At 37.2% G+C, this 21,840-nt stretch overlaps 1 protein-coding gene across 1 annotated transcript; it reads right to left on the reverse strand.

The window, feature by feature from the left end:
* Window positions 1-754: 754 nt before the first annotated feature.
* On the reverse strand, window positions 755-2,782 carry LOC114460158 (uncharacterized). Its single transcript, XM_028442198.1, has 5 exons — window positions 2,765-2,782; window positions 1,406-2,315; window positions 1,009-1,209; window positions 813-856; window positions 755-763 (listed from the first exon to the last, which is right to left on the reverse strand). The coding sequence occupies exons 1-5, from the start codon at window positions 2,780-2,782 to the stop codon at window positions 755-757; spliced, it is 1,182 nt and encodes a 393-aa protein (XP_028297999.1).
* Between the last annotated feature and the right edge of the window lie 19,058 nt (window positions 2,783-21,840).

The following is a 21,840-nucleotide window of genomic DNA, read 5'->3' on the forward strand; positions in this document are numbered from 1 at the left end:
TGGAGCCACAATCTTCTTCGTAGCCCGGAATCGTCCCTTGCTCAGGCTGGTCTGGTGTCGAGCTGGGTAGACAGTTTTTTTTTGTCATACTCCCCCAGTTCCTGCCACAGAGCAATGACCTGACTACATTCCTCCTGAGTCAGTGCAAGACGGTGGTCTCTTAGTCCAGCCAAGTAATCAGCCAGATCCTGCACTGCGCCATACCCTTCAATGTTATCAGGGCCAACCCAATCCTAACAAAAACAAAAACAAGAAAAAAGAAGCACTGATGACAGCAGTGCACACTCATCAATCCAAGCTATTGCAACTTTTCTTTTTCTTTCTTTAAGGTAAACAACTTCTTACATGGCATGAGGAGGAGTGTGGAGATGGATCAGTAGATGGCGCTGATGCTAAAAGAAAAAGACAAGTATTTAGAGTAAAACATTTTAAATTTAAAAAAAGAAGCAAAACATGAGATTTTAGAAACAGTTGTGTAAAACTCACTAGACTGTTCTGCAGGAGAAACTGTTTGTGTGGAATGGGGGAGCAGAGCGGTCACAGCAGGTGAAGGAGCTGCAGAAGCTGATGATGAGGCGACATGTGACTGAGTCACTGGCAACAGAGGGATAACGGGGGGAATGGGAGGCACAAAGGCAGTAGCCTGAGGAGATGGAGCTGCTGAGGAACCAGGAACAGCTGCAGATGCTTGTGAGGCGAGAAGTGCTTGCTCTGCCTCTAGTGTGGGTACTGTCATGTCCTGTGAAGCCCTCATCTATCTCAACTTCAGTGGTCTCAGACTCTTCAATGACCACTTTGTAGTCCTGCAGAACTTTGCCAGTTTGCTGACAGAGGTATTCCACACCTAAAAGCTCACCTTCAAAATGATGATTTAACAAAACAAGACAAAAAAAGAAAAGAAAAGAAAAAGAAAAGAAAAGAAAAAGCACAAACAAGAACACAAAGAAAGTTAAACATTAGATGAAAGCATAAGTTGAAGAAATCAAAAATCATATAACAATAATCAACCTGTGTATTGTCTTGGCCCGACATAAGGGATGATCTTTTCGCCCAGAACCTCCTCTGCTAGGGTGTTAGCAGCATGACGGAGCAGATGGTTGTATGAGCACGACTGCTCATCCTTTGATGCTGCCACAGCCCGGTCCTCATTAAACCTTGATAGCCCATCCAAAAGATAGGCCTGGAAGAAGACATCACTTGCCAGGGTCCCTATAAAGTAATTCAGAAAACAGAGAATAAAAAAATATTCATCATACATATTGTTCCAACAACATATTTCTGTTTATAATCATTAGAAGACTTGCAATTAATCTGATTCTTTAGGATCCGTCATGTTATATTTCAGTGTAGTCACAAAATACTTTTGTAAGAAAAACAAAAACAAATAAAGTATGACAATGTTTACCAGGGATGAAACGGTTCAGGTGAAGATGAAAAGACTCCAGTGACGTAGAACCTCGGGCACAGCGGTACGTGGGCAGACGGTGACCTCCCTTCAGGACATTTCCCGTCTGCAGGTAAAGCTGGATCCCTTGTGGATCCTGGATGCAGGTGACATGTTTCTTCTGGGATTTAACGATTTCACTCATTCTTGCTGAGTTTATCAGTGGGACTCCCAGAGTGTCACGACCGTTGTCACCATCCAAGCCCTGGATGAGCCTTTCAATGAGAACCTGTGTCTCCCGAACACCGCGGGTGGTCCTCTTGCAGTGCAGGGCAAGCTCACTTTGGCTGATAGACCGGAGTACATCTGCCTCAGATGGAGTTCGGCCTTTAGCTTCTAGCTCTGACTGCTTTGCTATTTTCAGGGCCTTCAGGTCGTCTTCATCCCACATGAAGATGCAGTGGCTGAGGCGACCCATGAAAGTGGCATACAGCTGGTGGGAATCAGTTGTGCAGCCAACCGAAAACCTCCTCATAAAGTGCCAAATGTCGAGCCGGATGTTCAGATGTTTCCATTCTTCGAACATTCTCCTAAGAAAGCTGTTGCCACAGCAGTCTTTGTCGACATAGAGCACATCAGGAGGAGGTACCCCAGCCATCCTGTATCTCCTGACCAGCCCGTCAATCATTGGCCCGAGGCCAAACCCCTCACTGGAGGTGAGCACAGACATGATGACCTGTCCATGCTCATTTCCAACATTTGTCACCCAGGTCGCAGTTCCAAAGCTCCTCCCTGCAAGTTTGCGGGCAACTTTTTTCGTAGGGTCCATTTTTAAAATGCGGCCAAGTTGGGACGTGATGGCTGCTTTAATTTCTTCCAGCCTCTGAAGAACATCCTGGGCGTACACCTGCATCAGCAGGTACGACTGGGGCTGATGGACAAAAGTTACATCACAGACAATCTGCTTAACAATGATGTGGTAAAAACAAACCCTGAGTCCCACCTCTTGGTCTTTGATACCCTTAAAGTCATGTCTCAACCTTCGTTACTCTGCTCTGAGTCTGGGATCAACAACACCTTGTTTTGCCATCGCTTGCCAAACGCCGTCATACTGATGTTTAGATTATATTCTAAGATCATAGAGGCCTTTGACTACAGAACTAACAGCTGGATCACAGTTCACACTCATCCTAGTCTGGATGATTCCATGACTCACTTACTATTCTACAGCACTGTCTTCCTTGGTAGATGCTTCTACATTGTGGGTGGTGGTTTAAGAATGACTGACCCCTCTAACAGAGTGTGGAGGTTTAACCTAGTCACACACGCTTGGCAGGAGATGTCACCAATGCAAGAGTCACGGGCCTTAATGAGTGTTACCGTGCTAAAGGGATACATCTACGCTATGGGAGGCTACAGGGATGATGATGGTACCTCACGAAAAACTGCTGAACGCTACCAGCCCAACATCAACCAGTGGACGTTCATTGCATCAATGAATGAAGAGAGGTTCAGTGCCAGCTGCACCACACTGAACAACAAGATTTACATATGTGGAGGATGGAGTTATAGAGTACTGAATACTGCTGAGTATTACAACCCAGACACCAACCAGTGGACACTGATCACTCCTATGGCAACACCTCGGTGTGGACTTGGGGTCGTTGTATATATGAGCCACATTTTTGCAGTTGGAGGAAGCGATGGGTCCAGAGATTTGAGGTCTGCTGAGGCTTATGACCCAGTGACCAACACCTGGTACGATGTCCCTGAAATGGTCCACACACACAGATACTTTGACATTGCAGTGATGAACAAGAGGATCTTTGTTGTCTCTTGTAGCACAGGAAACAGAATTGTTGAGTGCTATGACTACACTACAAATACTTGGTCTGTGGTATTTTCTGACATGGACCACTATGATTGGGTGAAATGCTGTGTGATTTCTGGACTTCCCAACATGGCTGAGTACTGTTCACCTCGTAAACCCATCATACCCAGGACACAGGTCTAAAAAAAGTCTAAACTAGATACTGAGATGGAGCAAATGTTATTTTCCATGATCCTAACTGGGAGTGTAACCTGCTCTGACCAGATCTGTGTGTATCAATAAAAGTGTTTAAAGACATTAGAAGAACTAATGTGTGAATAAATGGATCAGTTCATGTCCCAGCTCAGATGGGATGGTTTTAATCAGCCTGGATCAACCTGAGTTGATGATGATCTAAAAAAAAGTACATTTTAGTTCTGACAACATATAGCAGACATGTAGATGTACTGAATTTAATTAGAATTAATGTTGTGGTTAGCATGTATTTATTTTAAATATCAAGACAAAACAATGCAATTCTGCGACACAACAAACCATTGAAAAAAATAGAACCTATTTTAACATTTAGAATAATGCACTATAATACAATATAACACCTACAGACCAGGTTAGGTGCTCAGCCTAAGTTTTATTGTTAGACACGTTGTCCTCACCAACAGGACAGAGGAGTTCATCTGTTGACCAATATCATAGTTAATGTTGTTGTGGACTGTCCCAGAAAAGCTGCTGCTCTCTATTTGATCTTAAAACAAAGCCTTTGCTGCAAATAAGGCTAAATAAAATATAAGAAAAAAACACTACATTTGAGGAGAATTCTTAAAACAAGAGACATTATCTGTCCATGCAGCAAGTTAATCTTCCATCCATCCATCCATCCATTTTCATACCCGCTTATTCCCGTTTAACAGGGTCGCGGGGGTCTGCCGGTGCCAATATCCGGCTCTCATAGGGCGCTGGGCGGGGGTACACCCTGGACAGGGCGCCAGTCCATCACAGGGCAACACAGACACAGACAACCATTCACTCACTCATTCACTCCTATGGGCAATTTAGAGACTCCAATCAACCCAAATTAATCTTAAAATAAGAAAGTCCTGATAAATATTCTAAAGGGTTAAAATTATCAGAAATGGATGATTATTAGATTAAATTACTTGAAATCAAACTTCCTACAGCACAATAACAAGTGAAATATACTGAATATAAACAAATAATTCTTGTAAAAATGTTTTGCTTTTTTTAATTTATGCAAATAAAAGCTTCGGAACAAGAAGAAAACAACTAATCTAAATAAAAAATGACTTATTATGACGTATGACGTATTAATGAAAAATGATTAAGCTGTTTCTTGATACAAGTTGACTCATTTTGAAATAAACTTAAATCTACATTAAAACCAGTTTTTGTTCTTAGAATAAACATCTTATCAGAATCACAACCAGGAGTATGAGTCCCATCAACATTTATTAACAGTATGAACCGTACACCAGAAACAGTGGTTGCTGCACACTTTTTATGTCAAATTTAAGACAATTTAAGACTTTTTTTTAAAGCAAAACAAACAGCAATGAACAAAACACATAATATGCTGCTGTATAAAGTTCTGTGATTTGTCACGTGAAGAAGGCAAAAACAAAATGATCAAACATTTGTGCAACACTACAATGTAAAGTATTCAAACATGTCTCAGTTCAAGGTCCATCTAACATGTGAGACCTAAGGACACTGAGGGAAAACTTGTGGCGTAGCTAGCCAAGTCAGGCACAAAACAACTTATTCAAAGTCATTGCAAACAAAAACAAACACAACAGACGTGACAAAATGCTGCTTGACATTCACCTATTTTTCAACCAATGATTTCCAGAAACAGGAAAACGTAAAAACCAAATACAGATAAAAATGTGTATTTCTGATTGGTTTTAAAATCACAATAATCCAAATAACAATGGTAACATATTTTATTGTTTAGTTTGTTTGTCTTTTTTAGGTGACGACAGTTGCAAACACTGCAGCTTCTCTGTGAACTTGTAATAGAGAATAAGAACGCTACGTCAACTGTATAAACTATGGAAGTATATCTGTACCATAATTCAATTTAAAATCCATTAACAGAAATACTTTTTCATTTTCAGAATATAGCTGCATTTTTTAACTCATAAATAAAATGAATAATAAATCATCCATTTTCATTTTCTTCTTCCCTTAAACATGACGCTCTGGTGGGAGGAGTCAATGCAGACTGGAGAAGAATTACAAACGGTGGAAAATCAGATGATTTCAGGTCAAAATAATGTGAGCAGCTGATTTTCTGAGGGTGCACAGATCCTAGATGACTAAGATAGTTTATAAATGTGATGACTGGACTACAATAGAGTTACACATAAGTAGTTTGATATTTGCAACCACTGTTTATTTGTCAAAGGTCACATATTAATTCAATGAAACTTTATTTATACAGGGACAATTCCAACAATAGTCACCTCGTAGCGTGAGATAACAGGCAACACATTGTGTGATCATTGGTTTCTAAGAAGGGTTTACAGATGAAAAGCTCTATTATAGCTAAGTGTGTGCTAATATGCTAATTATTGTAATATACAGTTTTTAATGGAAGACATGATATTTACAGTAATAATATATTGTGTTTCTGGGTGTGTAAAGGTTACAGATGTGTTCCAGTGAGTCATTATTATTTTGATATTAATTTGAAAATATGTTCTAATTAATATTTCATCCCAAGGTTCCTTTATCAATGCATATATGGTAAACAATACCAAAAGTCCATATATTAATAACAATAAAACTTAATAAATCTCCCCCAAGTGACCAAACTATAACACTGCATTTTTATTTTTTCCATTCATTATTAAATAATGATGACATGTATGGTGACCATACGTCTGGTTTTAGACATGTCCTCTTTTGTTTTCACGTGGTGTCAGGGCTGTGTGGGGATATTTTACAAATTTCTGGGTTTTCCAGGGACTTTGACCGCATCTCGAGGTATGCGTTAATTTAAAAGATGTACCTCCACAAAAATGTGTCATAAATTTTTTATGCTATAGATATAGAATCAACTGCACTTTGTAAAAAAGACAAACAAACAAAATGATATAATGTGTTACCATTGTTATTTTGATTTTAAAAACAATCAGAAATACACCATTTTTTTGTATTTGGTTTTTATTTTTTCCTGTTTCTGGTTTTTCTGTTTTCCTGATTCTGGTTTTAAATTAATTAAAAAATTACAGGAAAAAAGTGCCATAAAGTAGATGTTTTACATAATAACATGCTCCATAGTTAATTATTAGTTATGTTTGCTCTGTCAGCATGTCTTTCATGTAATGTACAGGAAGTGACTTTAATTCAATTTGTTGAAAATTATTTCCTAGACAAACAAATGCAGTTATTCTGCATCATGCAGTGATAGACACAACAAACACATATACAGCTGTTATGTTACTGCACAATATCATATAAGTTAGCTGTTAGCATAATAGCTTTATATTGTAACAGCTCTGCTGTTTGTTGGATGTGTCGTTGTAGATGTTCCTAATTCCTACAGCGTTGGCAGTCAGTGAAGGCAACTTGAGGATGCGTAGTGGAGATGTGTGTTTACAGTCTATGGTGTAGAGAGTTTGTGTCAGAAGTTAACTTTGGATTCATCTTTGTAATTTACCTTTCCATGTTTTATTTGGTGTGGTCACAGCAAACAGTGACTCAGGAATTTTCATCCAGTGAAAACTCCTGAGTCATGATGGTAAACAGCTAGGCAGGCAGTATTGGTTTCACGTTTATGGTGAAGTGCTACGAAGTGTCACAATGTGTGTGTGCACTCTGTGTATCTGTTGCACGGTGTATATTCTGTTTGCTTTGAAGAAGTAATCCCACTAAGTAATCCCCATTTTTTAATAAAAACACTGGTAATCTGATTACATGTTTTTAAATGTACTGTAAAAGATTATAGTTACATTATTTTTGTATCCAGATTACATAACACTGTTACTTGTAATCCATTACTCCCCGTGTGTGTGTGTGTGTGTGTGTGTGTGTGTGTGTGTGTGTGTGTGTGTGTGTGTGTGTGTGTGTGTGTGTGTGTGTGTGTGTGTGTGTGTGTGTGTGTGTGTGTGTGTGTGTGTGTGTGTGTGTGTGAGTGAGAGACAGAGAGACAGAGCATTTAGGGGCCCCATCCATGAAGTCAGCAAAATGAAGGTCCATCGTTCTATGTGATAAACACATGTATTTATTTATCTGAATAATATTCACTGTTATGCAGGATGTTTACTATTATTTGAGCCATAGTATATAGTCATCTTAAAGATGTAAATCCTTGTTTTAATCAGAAATTAAAAAAAATGGCCAAAAATAGTGGAAAAAGTTGTGAAATGGGATTTTAAAAACCACAGAAATTGGTTAAAAGTTGCAAATAAGAATGGACAAAAACGGACAGAAAAAGTGTTTTCAAAGTGTCAATATTGGAACAATTAGTTTAAACTTTCATATAATGGGCATGACAAAAGGTGTATGTGGTTAAATTGGCAAAAATAATCATGAAATATGATGAAAAAGGATAAAAGTGACAATAATTGGTCAACATATGTGACATTAGATGCAAAAGTGGTGGAAAGGAGTTGTAAGTGTCTTGAAAGTGGAAAAATGTGTATTAAAATAAACTAAAAATGCATTAAAGTTCAGGATTAAAGCCACAGATGCTGCAGGGCGAGAAAACACACACACACACACAGTTTACACACAAACACCCCAGGGATGCGTTCACACTGATTCTGTGTCACAAAGTCACATGTGTTGGAAAAAGACACACAAACACCACTTCTACTACACATTATTTGTGTAAACATTTGTTCCTCTAAAGATGTTTATTATGAAGATGAAGTGATCATCTGTAGTTTAAAGATGTGTAGCTCTGTGGGCCTGTACTACAAAGCTGGATACGTATATCCTGGATTTATCTCTGTTAGCGGGTTTCACCTAACCAAACATTCTCTGTCAGAGAGCAGCTGCACTATGAACTGAGATATCAACTCATTCACTTAACCCAGGTGATTTCAGCCTGGCTACGTGCACGCTCCTGTGACAGGGGTGGGAAAGGACCCCCACACTTTGTGTATAGCAGCACAACTGCTGTATGTTCCTGCTGAGGCTGTCAGCGTCACCACAGTGTATAATGAATGAATGAATGATCTGATTGGTCCGTGGATACAGAAAGTGTCTGACACACACAGTCTCAATCAGCTGACTAGGCATTTTACAAAGTTTATCATTCAAAAGTATTAATATTGTTCATTTTTAGAGAGTCACACATAAACCTTTTAGTTTCTGGGCAAAGATTTGTCCATAGAGACTAGAAACAAATGTAGAGACTTTATCTTGTGTTATTGGAGAGTTTTCTGATGTTTTAGAGACATAAAAGCATGTATCACTCACTGCTGTGAGGACAGTAAGAGGCTCAGAGCCACAGCTGATCCTCACACACAAGCAGCTGATCAGAGCAGACACACTCCACACTGCAGATGAAATGTGTCTGTTCTCTGTCTCCACCTTAGATAATGTTTCTCTTAGTTTTACAAGCTATTTATCTCGTTTGTTTTCACTCTCTCTGACTCAGGGCAGACTGTGCACGGACTGAAAGCAGATCAAGTGAAGTCCACCACACACACAGAGTCAGAGGAACCTCTGTGACTCTGTTCCTCATGAACATGTTTGTGCCTTTATTCTGTTGCTTCTCCACCTCAGTCTTCATTTCTCCTCTTGATTTGACAAAAGTCACCTTAGAGATTTCTGCTGGAATATAAAGCCATGAGACTTTATCTACTCTCAGATCAAGAACACACTGACTTTTGACGAGCAGCTCAAGCAGCCAATAGTAATGCTTAAAACAGCTCATTGGATGGTCCCATTGTTAGAAAGACCTCTGATTGGCTGACATCCATTCTGTATTGATAAACTTCATTTTCAGAGCCTGGAGAAGGAGAAGAGATTCACTGTCTACTCAGAACACTTTGGATTACAATATGCTCAAAGATGATTATGGATTTTTGACCAAATAACATAAAAAAAAAAAAAAAAAAAAACATACTGCAGCTTTAAGCTAAGGGATGAGTACTGCTGAATTTTCACCTGCCAACTTTCTGGGTGTTTAGAACTGTAATTGTTTTAACTCAACCATATTTTTACACATTTTTGCAGCTTCATAGGCCAGTTAGCTCAGCTGGTCAGAGTGTGGTGCTAATAATGCCAAGGTCATGGGTTCAAACCCCATACTGACCAGATATTAATCAAGGACCATAAACCTGCTTTCATGTGTTGTAAATGTTAGTGTATGAGTCAGAAAGGACAAGGTATGAATATGTATACAATAAACACAGATAAAGAATATCTAAACTGTTAATCTTCCCAAACCTGGAAGAAAATTCACAAATAGCCAAAAATCTAGAATGACTGTCAGTAAAGAAGCTTCTTTTTGACATGTTAATAAATCAGCAAGTAGGACAAATACCAATTTATTGATGAATAATCCCAGAACAATTTAGGTTAAATACTAATAATACTTACTTTGTATGTGTATGCCTTGTGTATTCAGGTGTCCAACCATCATTTTGTATCCACAGTTGTGATGGAGCTGCAGAATGTAGGTTATACTTTCATCCAAATCATTGTCTTACAATGTAGTGAATAAATCATGGACTCTGTTTATCCAAAACAATGAGAAAGGTCACAATAGACATGAAATGAAAACTGTCTGTGAAATGATCTAACCATTGTATGTAATAAAAACTCATAGACTAATAATAATGTAGCCTATTTTTAATGATCAAACATGTACATATATTAGCACACTATAGTAGTGTGCTTGTTTTGAGATTAATAAAACTATCCAGATAAAAGTGAAGGTCGTCATTTGGTGAATTGTTTTCAACTTCATCAGCTAAAGCTCGTAAGTCATTCACTTCTTCATCTAAGCCACGCCCATCTGCTGCAACAGGAAGTGGATCTGATTGGGATGAGACTGAGGTTAGTCCCTCCTACCTCATTAGCATATGTACACAGAAATGTGGAAATAAATAAAAGTAGAAATAGATAAATACATGTAGAAATCAATTTAAGACATTTAATTATTCATGTTCCATTTATTTACGTTTTTATTCATTTATTCACACATTTAATTATCTAATTTATTCCAATATTTATTAATACATTTATTTATTCATACGTTAGGCAGGTTTGGTCCTTTATACTCCCTGAGCACCAGTCAAACAAAGTTATGTTTATAGAAATACACAAAAAGAGGATTTAAAAGACATTCATCATTTAAAACTACAATTATGAATAAAAATAAAATATATTTAAAGCGCTGATGAAGAAAATAAAGTAGAGGTATTCTACAAGTCAGTTTAAATCTAAACAACTTAAGGTAATATTGCATATTACGGTACATGTAACATAATGGAATGATGTCTTTCTGTCTATCAATTATCACCATGGTACATCACAGGTAAATAAGTCATGGAGCTTCCTCACCCATTCCCTCAGACAGGCCTTAAGTCCTGATGCACAGGAGAACATTCTACCACAACAACTCCCACTCTGAGCCACCATCAGACGTCCATCACACCACAGCACCATGTAGCCCACAGCTAACCTCCAGCTAACGGTAGCCACACAGAGATAACATCTCCACACTTTCACTGCTGACACCAGACGTAGAGCTCAGGACCAGCCAAACCAGCGACACATCTGGATAATCAACTGACAGGTAGAAAATAATAAATAAAATAATGTAACTTTATTGATCACCATAGTGAAATTCTTCTCTGTATTTTGACCCATTATTCCAGAGGGGTAGCAGTGGGCTGCTAACTACAGACACCCAGGGAGCAGTTAGATAGTAGTTTATGAATATTCATAAAAACAGGCTAAAGACAGTTGTTATACATGTACCCTTTGTTCTGTGGTTATGTTTTAAAACTTAATCAAAATAACAAATAATCAGTGGTTATTTTGTTTTACTGACTTAAAACCTAAACATAAATACAGAAAAACCAAATAAATCTTGTTCTGTTTGTGAGATATTTGGATATTTACAGTAAATTAGAGGGAGAACTGAAGTCCACTGGTGCAGTGGTTTTCCTCCACAGGTCCTGGACCAGGTCTCCTCACACAATAGGACTGTTTAGGATTTATTTCAGCAGTTTTCTGCTCCTGTTTTCATTCAGTCTGTGGATGTTTTAGCTCGTATAAAGCTGCTCATGTTTAAAGTTCATTGTTTTATGGCGTAGGTGATTTTAACAGTGTTACAGTCCAAATAGTATCCAGATAATCTGGTGACTGACTATTTAATGTGAGGCTGGTGTGAGGAACAATGGATGTTAGAACTTCTACCATTTCACACTTTTGCTAAAACAATTACATCTATATTGAGGACAGTAAATATATTTATTTTACATGTTATAATACCACTAGCCACTAACACAATGACAACACTAGCCTCTTTGGTGCTCTAGGACAGGTTTTATTTTGGCCCCCCTTATATGGTGTTTTTTATATCAAGCAATTGATATTTACATTATTGTTATATTATTATTATCAGAATAATTTCAAACACTTACATAATGGTCTATATATAATATCCACAAAGACGCTTTACATAAACAGAAAACATGAGTAAAATTAATTTTTTTAGACATTTTATTTAATTTTGATAAAAGTGTTTCACATATAAAATTACACAAACAAGTAAATAAAAGCCGATTTAAATATTTTAGTAACAGGTTTCAAGTACAAATTATTAATATTATTACAGTAAAGCATTGCACAAAAACAAGATACTGATAAAAGATAGATAGTGATGTGTTGGCTCATCAAAGATTGTTTTTAATTTAAATACTTATGACTAAAATGTTTTTCTATTGACATTAACATTTTGTGAAAAAAAACAAAACTTCCAGATTTGACATAACAATACTATTTGTTTCTCTCTTTGTCTGCACATGATGTTAAAGGTCAACATTACAAGAAATGCAATATTTCATAGACAGCAATGCATGTTTTGTTAGTGTAATTAAATAAAATAATTTATTTTATTGTATAATGTGACCATCACCAGCCCTCCCTGTAAGGAAAGGTAAGACATACTTTATAAAGGAGGACATAAAAAGAAAGGGCAGTGTTACACCTAGATGGGGGGAAGGGAACAGGGAAGAGGGAGTCAAGGTAGAAAATGGAAAGGGTGGAGAAGAGCTGATTATTTTAAAGTGAGAGTGAGATGTGATGTTATAGTTGTGTATATTGTGCGTATGGTGTTGTGTAATCAAACCAGTCTGGTGACCAGTGTGGAGCTTAGGTATAAAAGTGGTGGCTGTGTACAGAGAGAAGGAGTGAGTGGTAATACCTAAAACAGGTATTTAGGATCAACATGTCTAAAGTTAAGCCCAGTACCAGTTTTATCCCACAGTCCAAGGCCAGTACATTGTAGACCAATGTTTGTGCAGGAACCGCTACTGTAAACCCAAGCACTGCCCCAGGCCTGAAGATGCAGCCAGGCTAGCAGAAAGAGCCCCATATATATACATATATATACACACTGAACAACAATATAAACACTTTTGTTTTTGCTCCCATTTTTCATGAGCTGAACTCATTAAACATTAAAGATCTGTTTCTCTCAGATATTGTTACAAATGCGTGTAAATGTGTGTTAGTGAGCAGCGATAGCCCCTCCCACCTCACAGGTGTGTCATATCAACATGCTGATTAGACAGAATGATTATTGCACAGGTGTGCCTCAGGGTGGCCTCAGGGTGGCCACAATAAAAAGACAAAAAACAACAACAATTTTACACCTTAGCAGCCCACTGCTCCTCTGTGGTGGTTACATTAGGGGTTTTTCAACATTGGGGTCACCTGGAAATGAATTGGCATCACCTGAAATGTCTAGTAATAATGAAAATAAAACAAAAAATACAGATATTTAAAAATAATAAATGTAAGATACAACTGTATTCTATACTTTCACTTTGTCAAATATAAATCTATATAAAATGCAGTATATAAATATCTGAGCATGCACTTATTGTTATTCTGTGCACTGATACTGGCTACTCTGTATTTGTAAAACAAACATGATCAAAACACTAATTTTAGAGAAAAAGTCTCCATAAATGTGTGATATAAAATGTGAACCAGTCACTGAGCTGTCAGTTCATTGATGTGACTTTATTTTATGACTGTGTAGTTGGTTAATCATGACCTTGTAACTTTTACAACATAAACTACCTCTTTTTTTCACTTATTCCCTGCAGTTACCAGCAGATAACTGCAGAGAATACCTTCTATATGAAGGGCCACACTTTAATGGGGAATGGGCCATGTGTCAACAGCACTAGAGAATAAGGACAGCCTGCTGCTGGACCCCCCCCTCTCCTGACGTCCACATTACTCCAGTGCAGAGCCAAACATGTGTGCTCACTGTGGAGGGTACTGTGGTGATGGTAAACATGACAGTAGAGGGTCTCACAGTACACTGATCCTCACACACTCACCACAGTCTGAAAGTAGGACTCTACATGACACTAACATCTCCCTATGTTCTTTGTTTGGTGGATCCCATCAGGATGAGGGAGGAGCATGGCAGGCCTGTGCCTCATAGAAGGCTGACCCTGGAGTAGGTGAGCTCTTCTGCTGGACTTTTATTTATTCAGTCAGCTTAGTGTTTCTTTATTTTCGCTGGCCACGTTTACATTTGAGCTTTAATTCATCTTTAATTCAGAATAAAAGTTAAATCCTCTTTAATTTCACCTTGTGAACATTTAATTCCTAATGCAAATTTAATTCCAACTTAAACTTAAATCTGAATTAGGTGGCTGGTTTATTCCAACTTCATTTCTGAATTAAATAATTCCTCTATCTTGTAAACACTTAATTCTGCTTTAATTTAATCCACTTAAACACTGTAATTAACTAGTATTTTCATTATGTACTTTATTTCAGTATTATTTTGGGCTGAATTTGAGAAAGTCTGAGTCTTTAATCGTTCTCCATGTAAAGTTTGTTTCTGTTTTTCTGTCCACATTTACACAAATAAGGGTCTACATGGTGGTAAAGTACATTAATGTCTGAACAAAACATTTGTCTAGTGCAAAAAAAATGCAACTTTTACCATATTTGCATTTTTTTTGACAAGATTCTTTGACTGTCACTGATGTTTCCATGCAGGAAAATAGCAACAAAATGTGAAATGAGATCAAATTGTTGGTTATCTGTTACTGAGGCCAAAATGTTTGATAATTCCAGGGGATCTATTGGGGGATTTACCATACTGTTACAGATTGGTACAAAGTGCACAGCCATGTCCAGCTCATCATGTCAATCAGGGAGATCTGCTGCACCTGTAGAGTTGAGCACGACTGTGAGTTGTTGACAATCAGCTGGACTGGACTATATAAGGAGGATTTTCACTCTTCATTCAGTTGCTGTGAGAAATTGGATTCAGAAGGTTCTGCACCATGTGCTGGCCTTCTTTAAAGCTTGAGTTTGACTGTGAATAATTGATCAAGTACTTCTATGATTGTTTGTGGTGAACACTGCCCTCTTAGTTTTGTAGTTTACACCTAATTATTCTAATGAAAATTTGTAAATCGCAAACTTTGCAAGTCGTAAAACTTACAATTCTTCTCAAAACTAAAGATTCAGCATTTTTCCACTTATTAAAAATGTTATAGGTTATTCAGATGAATTGGTTTGTGCTAAATCAATTTTAACCTCACAGGTGTTTGTTTTTTATAACATTTATAAAGTATTTATTTTGAATTAATTAATCATGATTCCATTTAGTTGGTGAGCAATAAACATTTGTCAAGTTTTGGTATAAATTGGTCAACACTGTAAATTAAGACTGAAAACATTATGACATCTATAATTAACTATGGCAACGTTTGGATTTTATTTACTACTCAAACCATGACTCAGCAACAACAGTATGTATCTAAACTAACGTGTACACTACAAATTAATATTATTTATTATACAGTTTTTATTGTAGTGTTGTTAAGTGGCCTGAAAGGCACTTTTTAAATAAAAGTAATTATTATTGATTACATTAATGGGGTCAGAGGGTGGAGCTTAAAACCACAAAATCAAGAGTGTCAAACGTATCAGAAATCATTCATTTAGGTTTAGGTTTAGGTTGTAAAAGGAGAGATACAGATAAATATTTTACATGTCTGGCCCTGATGTGAAATGAGGTTGACACCCCTGGTTTAATAAAATGATTCTCACTATGCAACAAATTGAGAACGACGACCAGGGTTGGTCCACTACACAGTTGATGGACATCCAGGGTTGGTCCACTACAGAGTTGATGGACATCCAGGGTTGACCCACGACAGAGTTGATGGACATCCAGGGTTGACCCACGACAGAGTTGATGGACATCCAGGGTTGGTCCACAACAGAGTTGATGGACATCCAGGGTTGGTCCACTACAGAGTTGATGGACATCCAGGGTTGGTCCACTACAGAGTTGATGGACATCCACGGTTGGTCCACTACAGAGTTGATGGACATCCAGGGTTGGTCCACTACAGAGTTGATGGACATCCAGGGTTGACCCACTACAGAGTTGATGGACATCCAGGGTTGGTCCACTACAGAGTTGATGGACATCCAGGGTTGGTCCACTACAGAGTTGATGAACATCCAGGGTTGGTCCACTACAGAGTTGATGAACATCCAGGGTTGGTCCACTACAGAGTTGATGGACATCCAGGGTTGGTCCACTACAGAGTTGATGGACATCCAGGGTTGGTCCACTACAGAGTTGATGAACATCCAGGGTTGGTCCACTACAGAGTTGATGGACATCCAGGGTTGGTCCACTACAGAGTTGATGGACATCCAGGGTTGGTCCACTACAGAGTTGATGGACACTGCTGCTGCTGCACCAACGTCATCTACTCACTCTCATGCTGCGTTCAATGACCCTCGGAACTCTGCATTTTGGGTTTGAAACTCTGACTTCAGTGTAGCAGACGCAGCACGTCCAAAATATCTCTCAAACATGGCTAAAAGGAATAATATTAACAATAAAGGTAATACTGTTTATGTGTTTAAAACTGTATTTATTCAGAATAGTCATTTTTTGTATTTGTCCAACAAAGCAAGGCAACAATATGGAGCAAATTTATTCAAGTAAGGCACCAAAACATGGAAAAATGGCACAAATTAAAATAATAAAAATGAGTATTAAAATAAAAGGCTTTATAATTGCATTTTAAAATCATGAAAACAGCTCAATTATAATGGAAATGATATAACAGTGTTTTTCAACCTTGGGGTCGTGATTCCATGTAGGGTCGCCTGGAATGTCTAGTAGTTGATTAAAAAAACAAATAATACATTTTAAAATGATTGTTCTTTTTTAAATTAAAACACAACCCAGACACGTCTCACCTGTGAGGGATGCGGGGGATGCGACACCCACACTTTTATGAAAACAAAGGTTAATCCCCTCACTTTTTACAGAGGGATTCATTGTTGAAAACGGATTGGTTCAGTTAGATTGATTGAATGGTGATCAAGTCAATCACTTGATGCTGTTCTGAGAAGATAAACAAAGAGTTCACAGTGATGAGTATGTGACAAAAAATGAGTAAGGTGGCAAAGAATGGTCCAAAAGTGGCAAAAACTTGGCAAGAAAAGAATAAAAATTGACTAAATTGGGACAAAAGCAGTCAAGAGTGGCCAAAAAAAAGAAATGACACTAAAGGAAACAGGTGTTATGGAATGGCAAAAGGAAAGTAAATCTGAAAAAACTAAAACGTGTCAACATTTTGGGAAAATGGACAAAAATGGGACAAAGGAAGTTGCAAAATGTCCAAAGTAAAAAGTGGTTAAAAAAGTTTCCCCTTTAAAGGTTATCTGGAGGAATCATTATTAAAATAATAAAGAACCACATGTTGAGAATCACTGACTTAATAACAGCTTTATCATGGTTTTAGTAAAATAATTTAATAAACTAAAATAGGAGATGACGGTTGCCGTACCCTTAACCTACCCAAGAAATCTGTAAATGTAAATGTTGTAAATCATTAACTAATTTTTTTTTTTTTTTTGGAAATTTAAGTCATTTTAAGAAGTGTTTGTATGCAAAAGGAAATAAAAAAAAAAGGACACAACGCACAAAAGAACAGCACAAATAAGCAGAATGACAGAAAAATGAGCAAAAGGAACAACAAAAAAACACAAAATGAGAGAAAAATAGACTGAATGACAAAATAAATCCCCTAAAGAACTTTAAAAACACACAAACAACAACAGAAACACACAAAGCCTGATAGTTGTGTCCTATTAAGTTACACAAAATGATACAGAGAGCTGCATGTACATGTATGACACTAAAATCTGATTTTATTATGTTGCTAATGTCTGAGCATGAGCAACTCTAAGATATTTAAATGTAATAAAATAATACATTTCTATCATTTCACTGTTCAGCATTTCAACTGGGAATCCCAATTATGGTTAAAGAAAAATACTGACCACACCATTAAGGAATGTGATCTAATATAAGGAAAGAAATGTCTTCAAATGTTTCAAAGTTTGAATAAAAGCTGTCAGTAGTGCAATACTTTGATTCTCCTGCAGGTGTCGCTTCAGGCTTGTTGTTGACACACAGCTTTGTACTGTCTGTCCCTCATTTATATCAAATATAAAGTTTGTCCACACATCTGCTCTTCTTTGTGGTCCGAGGTTTGACCTTTTGACCTTCCCAACTAGTCCGTAGTTTAATCTGATTGGATTTCATCCCAGATGTCACCATGTAACCATTCCATTCCAATCACCATTTGTTGTTGTCCATTCAATTCCAAAGTCAACAATATTTACAGGTTCTCACAGTTTTCCTGGTGCTTTTATCACATGATTTCAGTCATTTTTCATTTTAAACTGTTGAAAAAACTCAAAATTCTTTCAAAATCCTTCCATTTTCTTCAAAATATGACATAATGTTTCCCTTAATTAAATAGAAATTGATGACAAAATGTATGAAATGTAAAGTGTAGATCCTGTTAGGACTGATATTTATCACTTATTACTTGGATATAGTCACTTTCTTACATATTTTGTATTTCTTGTCTACGTAGAAGTGCAAACGGACACAATAATGTTAAAATGAATCGTTTTCCTGTGTAAAATCTATGACCCACTTAAGATATGTGGCCTGTTAACTAAAATGAGTTTGACACCCCTGCTTTAGAGCATCCAGTTCAGCCCACAGGAAAACATGAGTAAATACGGATTCAATCAAACAACACAATATTTGCAGGGTTTACAGTTTCCCCATCATTATTTCACTTTAATTATTATTATTGTCCGTGCCTTCCATACTTTACATATTATTTAAACATAGAAGTATAAACTTAGACACATTAATGATGAAATTACTGGTTTTTGCTCCAAAAAATGTGTGTCCCACTTGAGATTACACTGAGCCGTTTTCAGACCCTGAACTAAAATGAGTTTGACACAGTTTAAGGAATTTAGTGGAAAAGCAGAAGGTTTTGGAATTGGAAACATTTTGAAAATGGTGATGAACTGGTTTGTTTAAAAGAAGCTGTACTTGGTGTAGTTTGAGTTCATGTGGGAAAATGCTGTATTTAGGAATAATCATGGTGCTTTTTATCTACATTTCAATGGACGAGAACAAGTTATTTACAACAAAGTTTTTATTGTTATGTCAAATATGGTAATATCATGTATGACAGCACGTTTTAAACAGACTAACATGGTGCATAGAATCAGTCAGTAACACATTATAAAACAACATTCAGTCATTTAACAGAAACAATATACAAAGAACTGATTATTCTTTAAAAAATGATTGATTTTTAAATGAAAACACAAACGTTATCATTTATATCACATCTTACGCTGAACGTCATATAACAATAATGAATACTTACACTCTTATTCATCCTAACAGTCTATTAATCACCACGTTGATGTAATAAAAGATCAAAAATACACAATATCTACAGTAAATATGTATTCAGACATGTGTATTGGTGTTATTGATCTCCATTCTGCTGATCAGTTCAGTCACTAACTGCTGTACAGTAGATGAACACAGCCGTCCCACCTCCAGGACGCCTTCATGGTTCACACTCTCAGTGTCCTCGTAGCTTTCCCCCACCTGAAGGAAACCAATCAGTAGCTTTATTAGAATCTAATTTAACAATAGGTTCCATTAATCAATCAATCTGAAAACCAAACTAAACACCAAAAAGGATCAAACCGTTAATGTTGATCAGGGTTTGGCTCAATTACATTTTTCAGTTACAATTAACTTTTCAATTACCCATGTTCAATTACAATTCCATTACCATTACAGTGACCAGCATTTTTTCCAATTACAATTAAATCACAATTATTCTTTATTCTCAGAAAGTCAATTACAATGAATCACAATTACTGAGCCTGAAATAAATAACCTAATAAAAGTTAACCTTCCTCTTGTGTTAGCTTTCTGTTAGCATCTCTAATGCTAACAGGTCCTAAATCAGCTGTAAAATACACTAAAAACTAATATCTATCATCTAATTTATTTCTTATCTATTGGTTTCTTTGTTAGGATTCATAATCAATAAAATTATAGGTTTTAATATTTATGGTGTGGGTGTCTGAGCCTTTTTATGTCTCATTATACCCCTAAATTTCATTTTTTAAATGGTAACATATGTGTAGAACTGTACATAGAACTGTAACATGGTTCCTCAGTTTTGTGTTAAATTATAATTGACAATTTTTCTAGAATTTTAAAAGTGAATAAAACAAATAAGGAACAAAATAATGTGTTTTGTTAGGCACTGATCTTCTAATAAGCGTACTGTTAGATATGGAGGCGAGGATCAACAATCTGGAGAAGCGGTTCCGCACCCCTGATACCAAAACCGAAGCTAGCAAGCAGGACCTAGCCGGTGCGGACCGTGCTAGCTCTAGCTTAGCCTCCCCCCCGGCCAGCAATGACTGGGTTACTGTCCGTGGTAAGCATAGTCGAAGGTCAAAAAGCCGCTCGGGACACCACCATGTTCACGTCTCAAACAGGTTCTCCCCCCTCTGTGAGGACAACACACTCACCGGGGAACAAACTCTGATAATTGGCGACTCCATAGTGAGAAACGTGAAGCTAGCGAAGTCAGCGGGCATTGTGAGGTGCATCCCAGGGGCCAGAGCGGGCGACATAGAATCAAATCTAAAGTTGCTGGCAAAGAGTAACCGTAAGTTTGATAGGATAGTCCTCCATGTCGGCACTAATGACTCCCGACGTCGCCAGTCGGAAGCAACCAAAGTGAACATTGAATCAGTTTGTGCTTATGCTAAAACAATGTCGGACTCCGTAATTTTCTCTGGTCCTTTACCAAATCTGACCAGTGATGACATGTATAGCCGCATGTCATCATTTAACCGCTGGCTATCGAGGTGGTGTCCAGAAAACGAGGTGGGCTTCATTGATAATTGGAGATCCTTCTGGGGAAAACCGAACCTGATAGGAAGAGATGGAATCCATCCTACTTTGGAGGGAGCATCTCTACTATCAGAAAACATGGCACATTTATGACATCTCATGAATGAGACCATGTTACAGAGGGGGAGTCCTCCACGCCCCTCTGCGCTTGCCTTAGGACAGTTTCCCTCCCATTGCTATCATGATAGCTGTGTTCATCGCCATGACAACTGTTGTGATGGTGATGAATATTATTTTATGGAGACGGTGTCAGTCCCCCGACCCATATTTCACAATGATTTTAACATAAAATCAAATAAAAGAGCTATCAATTATAAAAATCTGAAAAAAATTAAAATCTCAAATCTAGAAACACCAAAACATAAAACCATTAGATGTGCTCTATTAAATATTAGATCACTGAGATCCAAATCTCTACTAGTAAATGACCTTATCTCAGAAAATAACTTTGATTTATTCTGTTTAACTGAAACATGGCTGTATCAAGATGAATATGTTAGTTTAAATGAAGCCACTCCTCCCAGTCATTTAAATACTCATATGCCACGAGACATAGGCCGTGGAGGTGGTGTAGCAGCTATTTATCATTCCTCTCTCCTAATCTATCCTAAACCAAAGGCCAGTTACACTTCCTTTGAAAGCCTGGTTCTAAATTTATCTCATACCAAATCAAAAACCTGCCAGCCAGTCTTATTTGCGATAATTTACCGTCCTCCAGGCCCTTATTCTGAATTTCTATCAGAATTCTCTGAGTTTATATCAAACTTAGTCCTCAGTTCTGATAAAATACTGATAGTAGGAGATTTTAATATCCATGTTGACAAAGATAGTGATAGCCTGAGCTCAGCCTTTATGTCCCTAATAGACTCAGTTGGCTTTTTTCAAACTATTAATGAAGCTACTCATCGTTTAAATCATACTCTTGATCTTGTTCTAACATATGGCCTTGATATTAATGAACTAAAAGTCTACCCTGAAAATCCTCTGCTATCAGATCACTTTTTAATATCTTTTAACATCATCCTAGAGGATCTCGCACTGTGCAATAAAATAGTTACGAGTAGAAATCTGTCCAATAGTGCTGTG

The sequence above is a fragment of the Gouania willdenowi genome, unplaced genomic scaffold (assembly GCF_900634775.1).
Source record: "Gouania willdenowi unplaced genomic scaffold, fGouWil2.1 scaffold_412_arrow_ctg1, whole genome shotgun sequence".
Classification (NCBI taxonomy): Eukaryota; Metazoa; Chordata; class Actinopteri; order Blenniiformes; family Gobiesocidae; genus Gouania; species Gouania willdenowi.

Coding starts and splice junctions, on each gene's coding strand:
- LOC114460158 (XM_028442198.1), bottom strand. Junction 1,210..1,405: donor CCTGAACCGTTTCATCCCTG/GTAAACATTGTC, acceptor ATTACTTTATAG/GGACCCTGGCAAGTGATGTC. Junction 857..1,008: donor CGGGCCAAGACAATACACAG/GTTGATTATTGT, acceptor ATCATTTTGAAG/GTGAGCTTTTAGGTGTGGAA.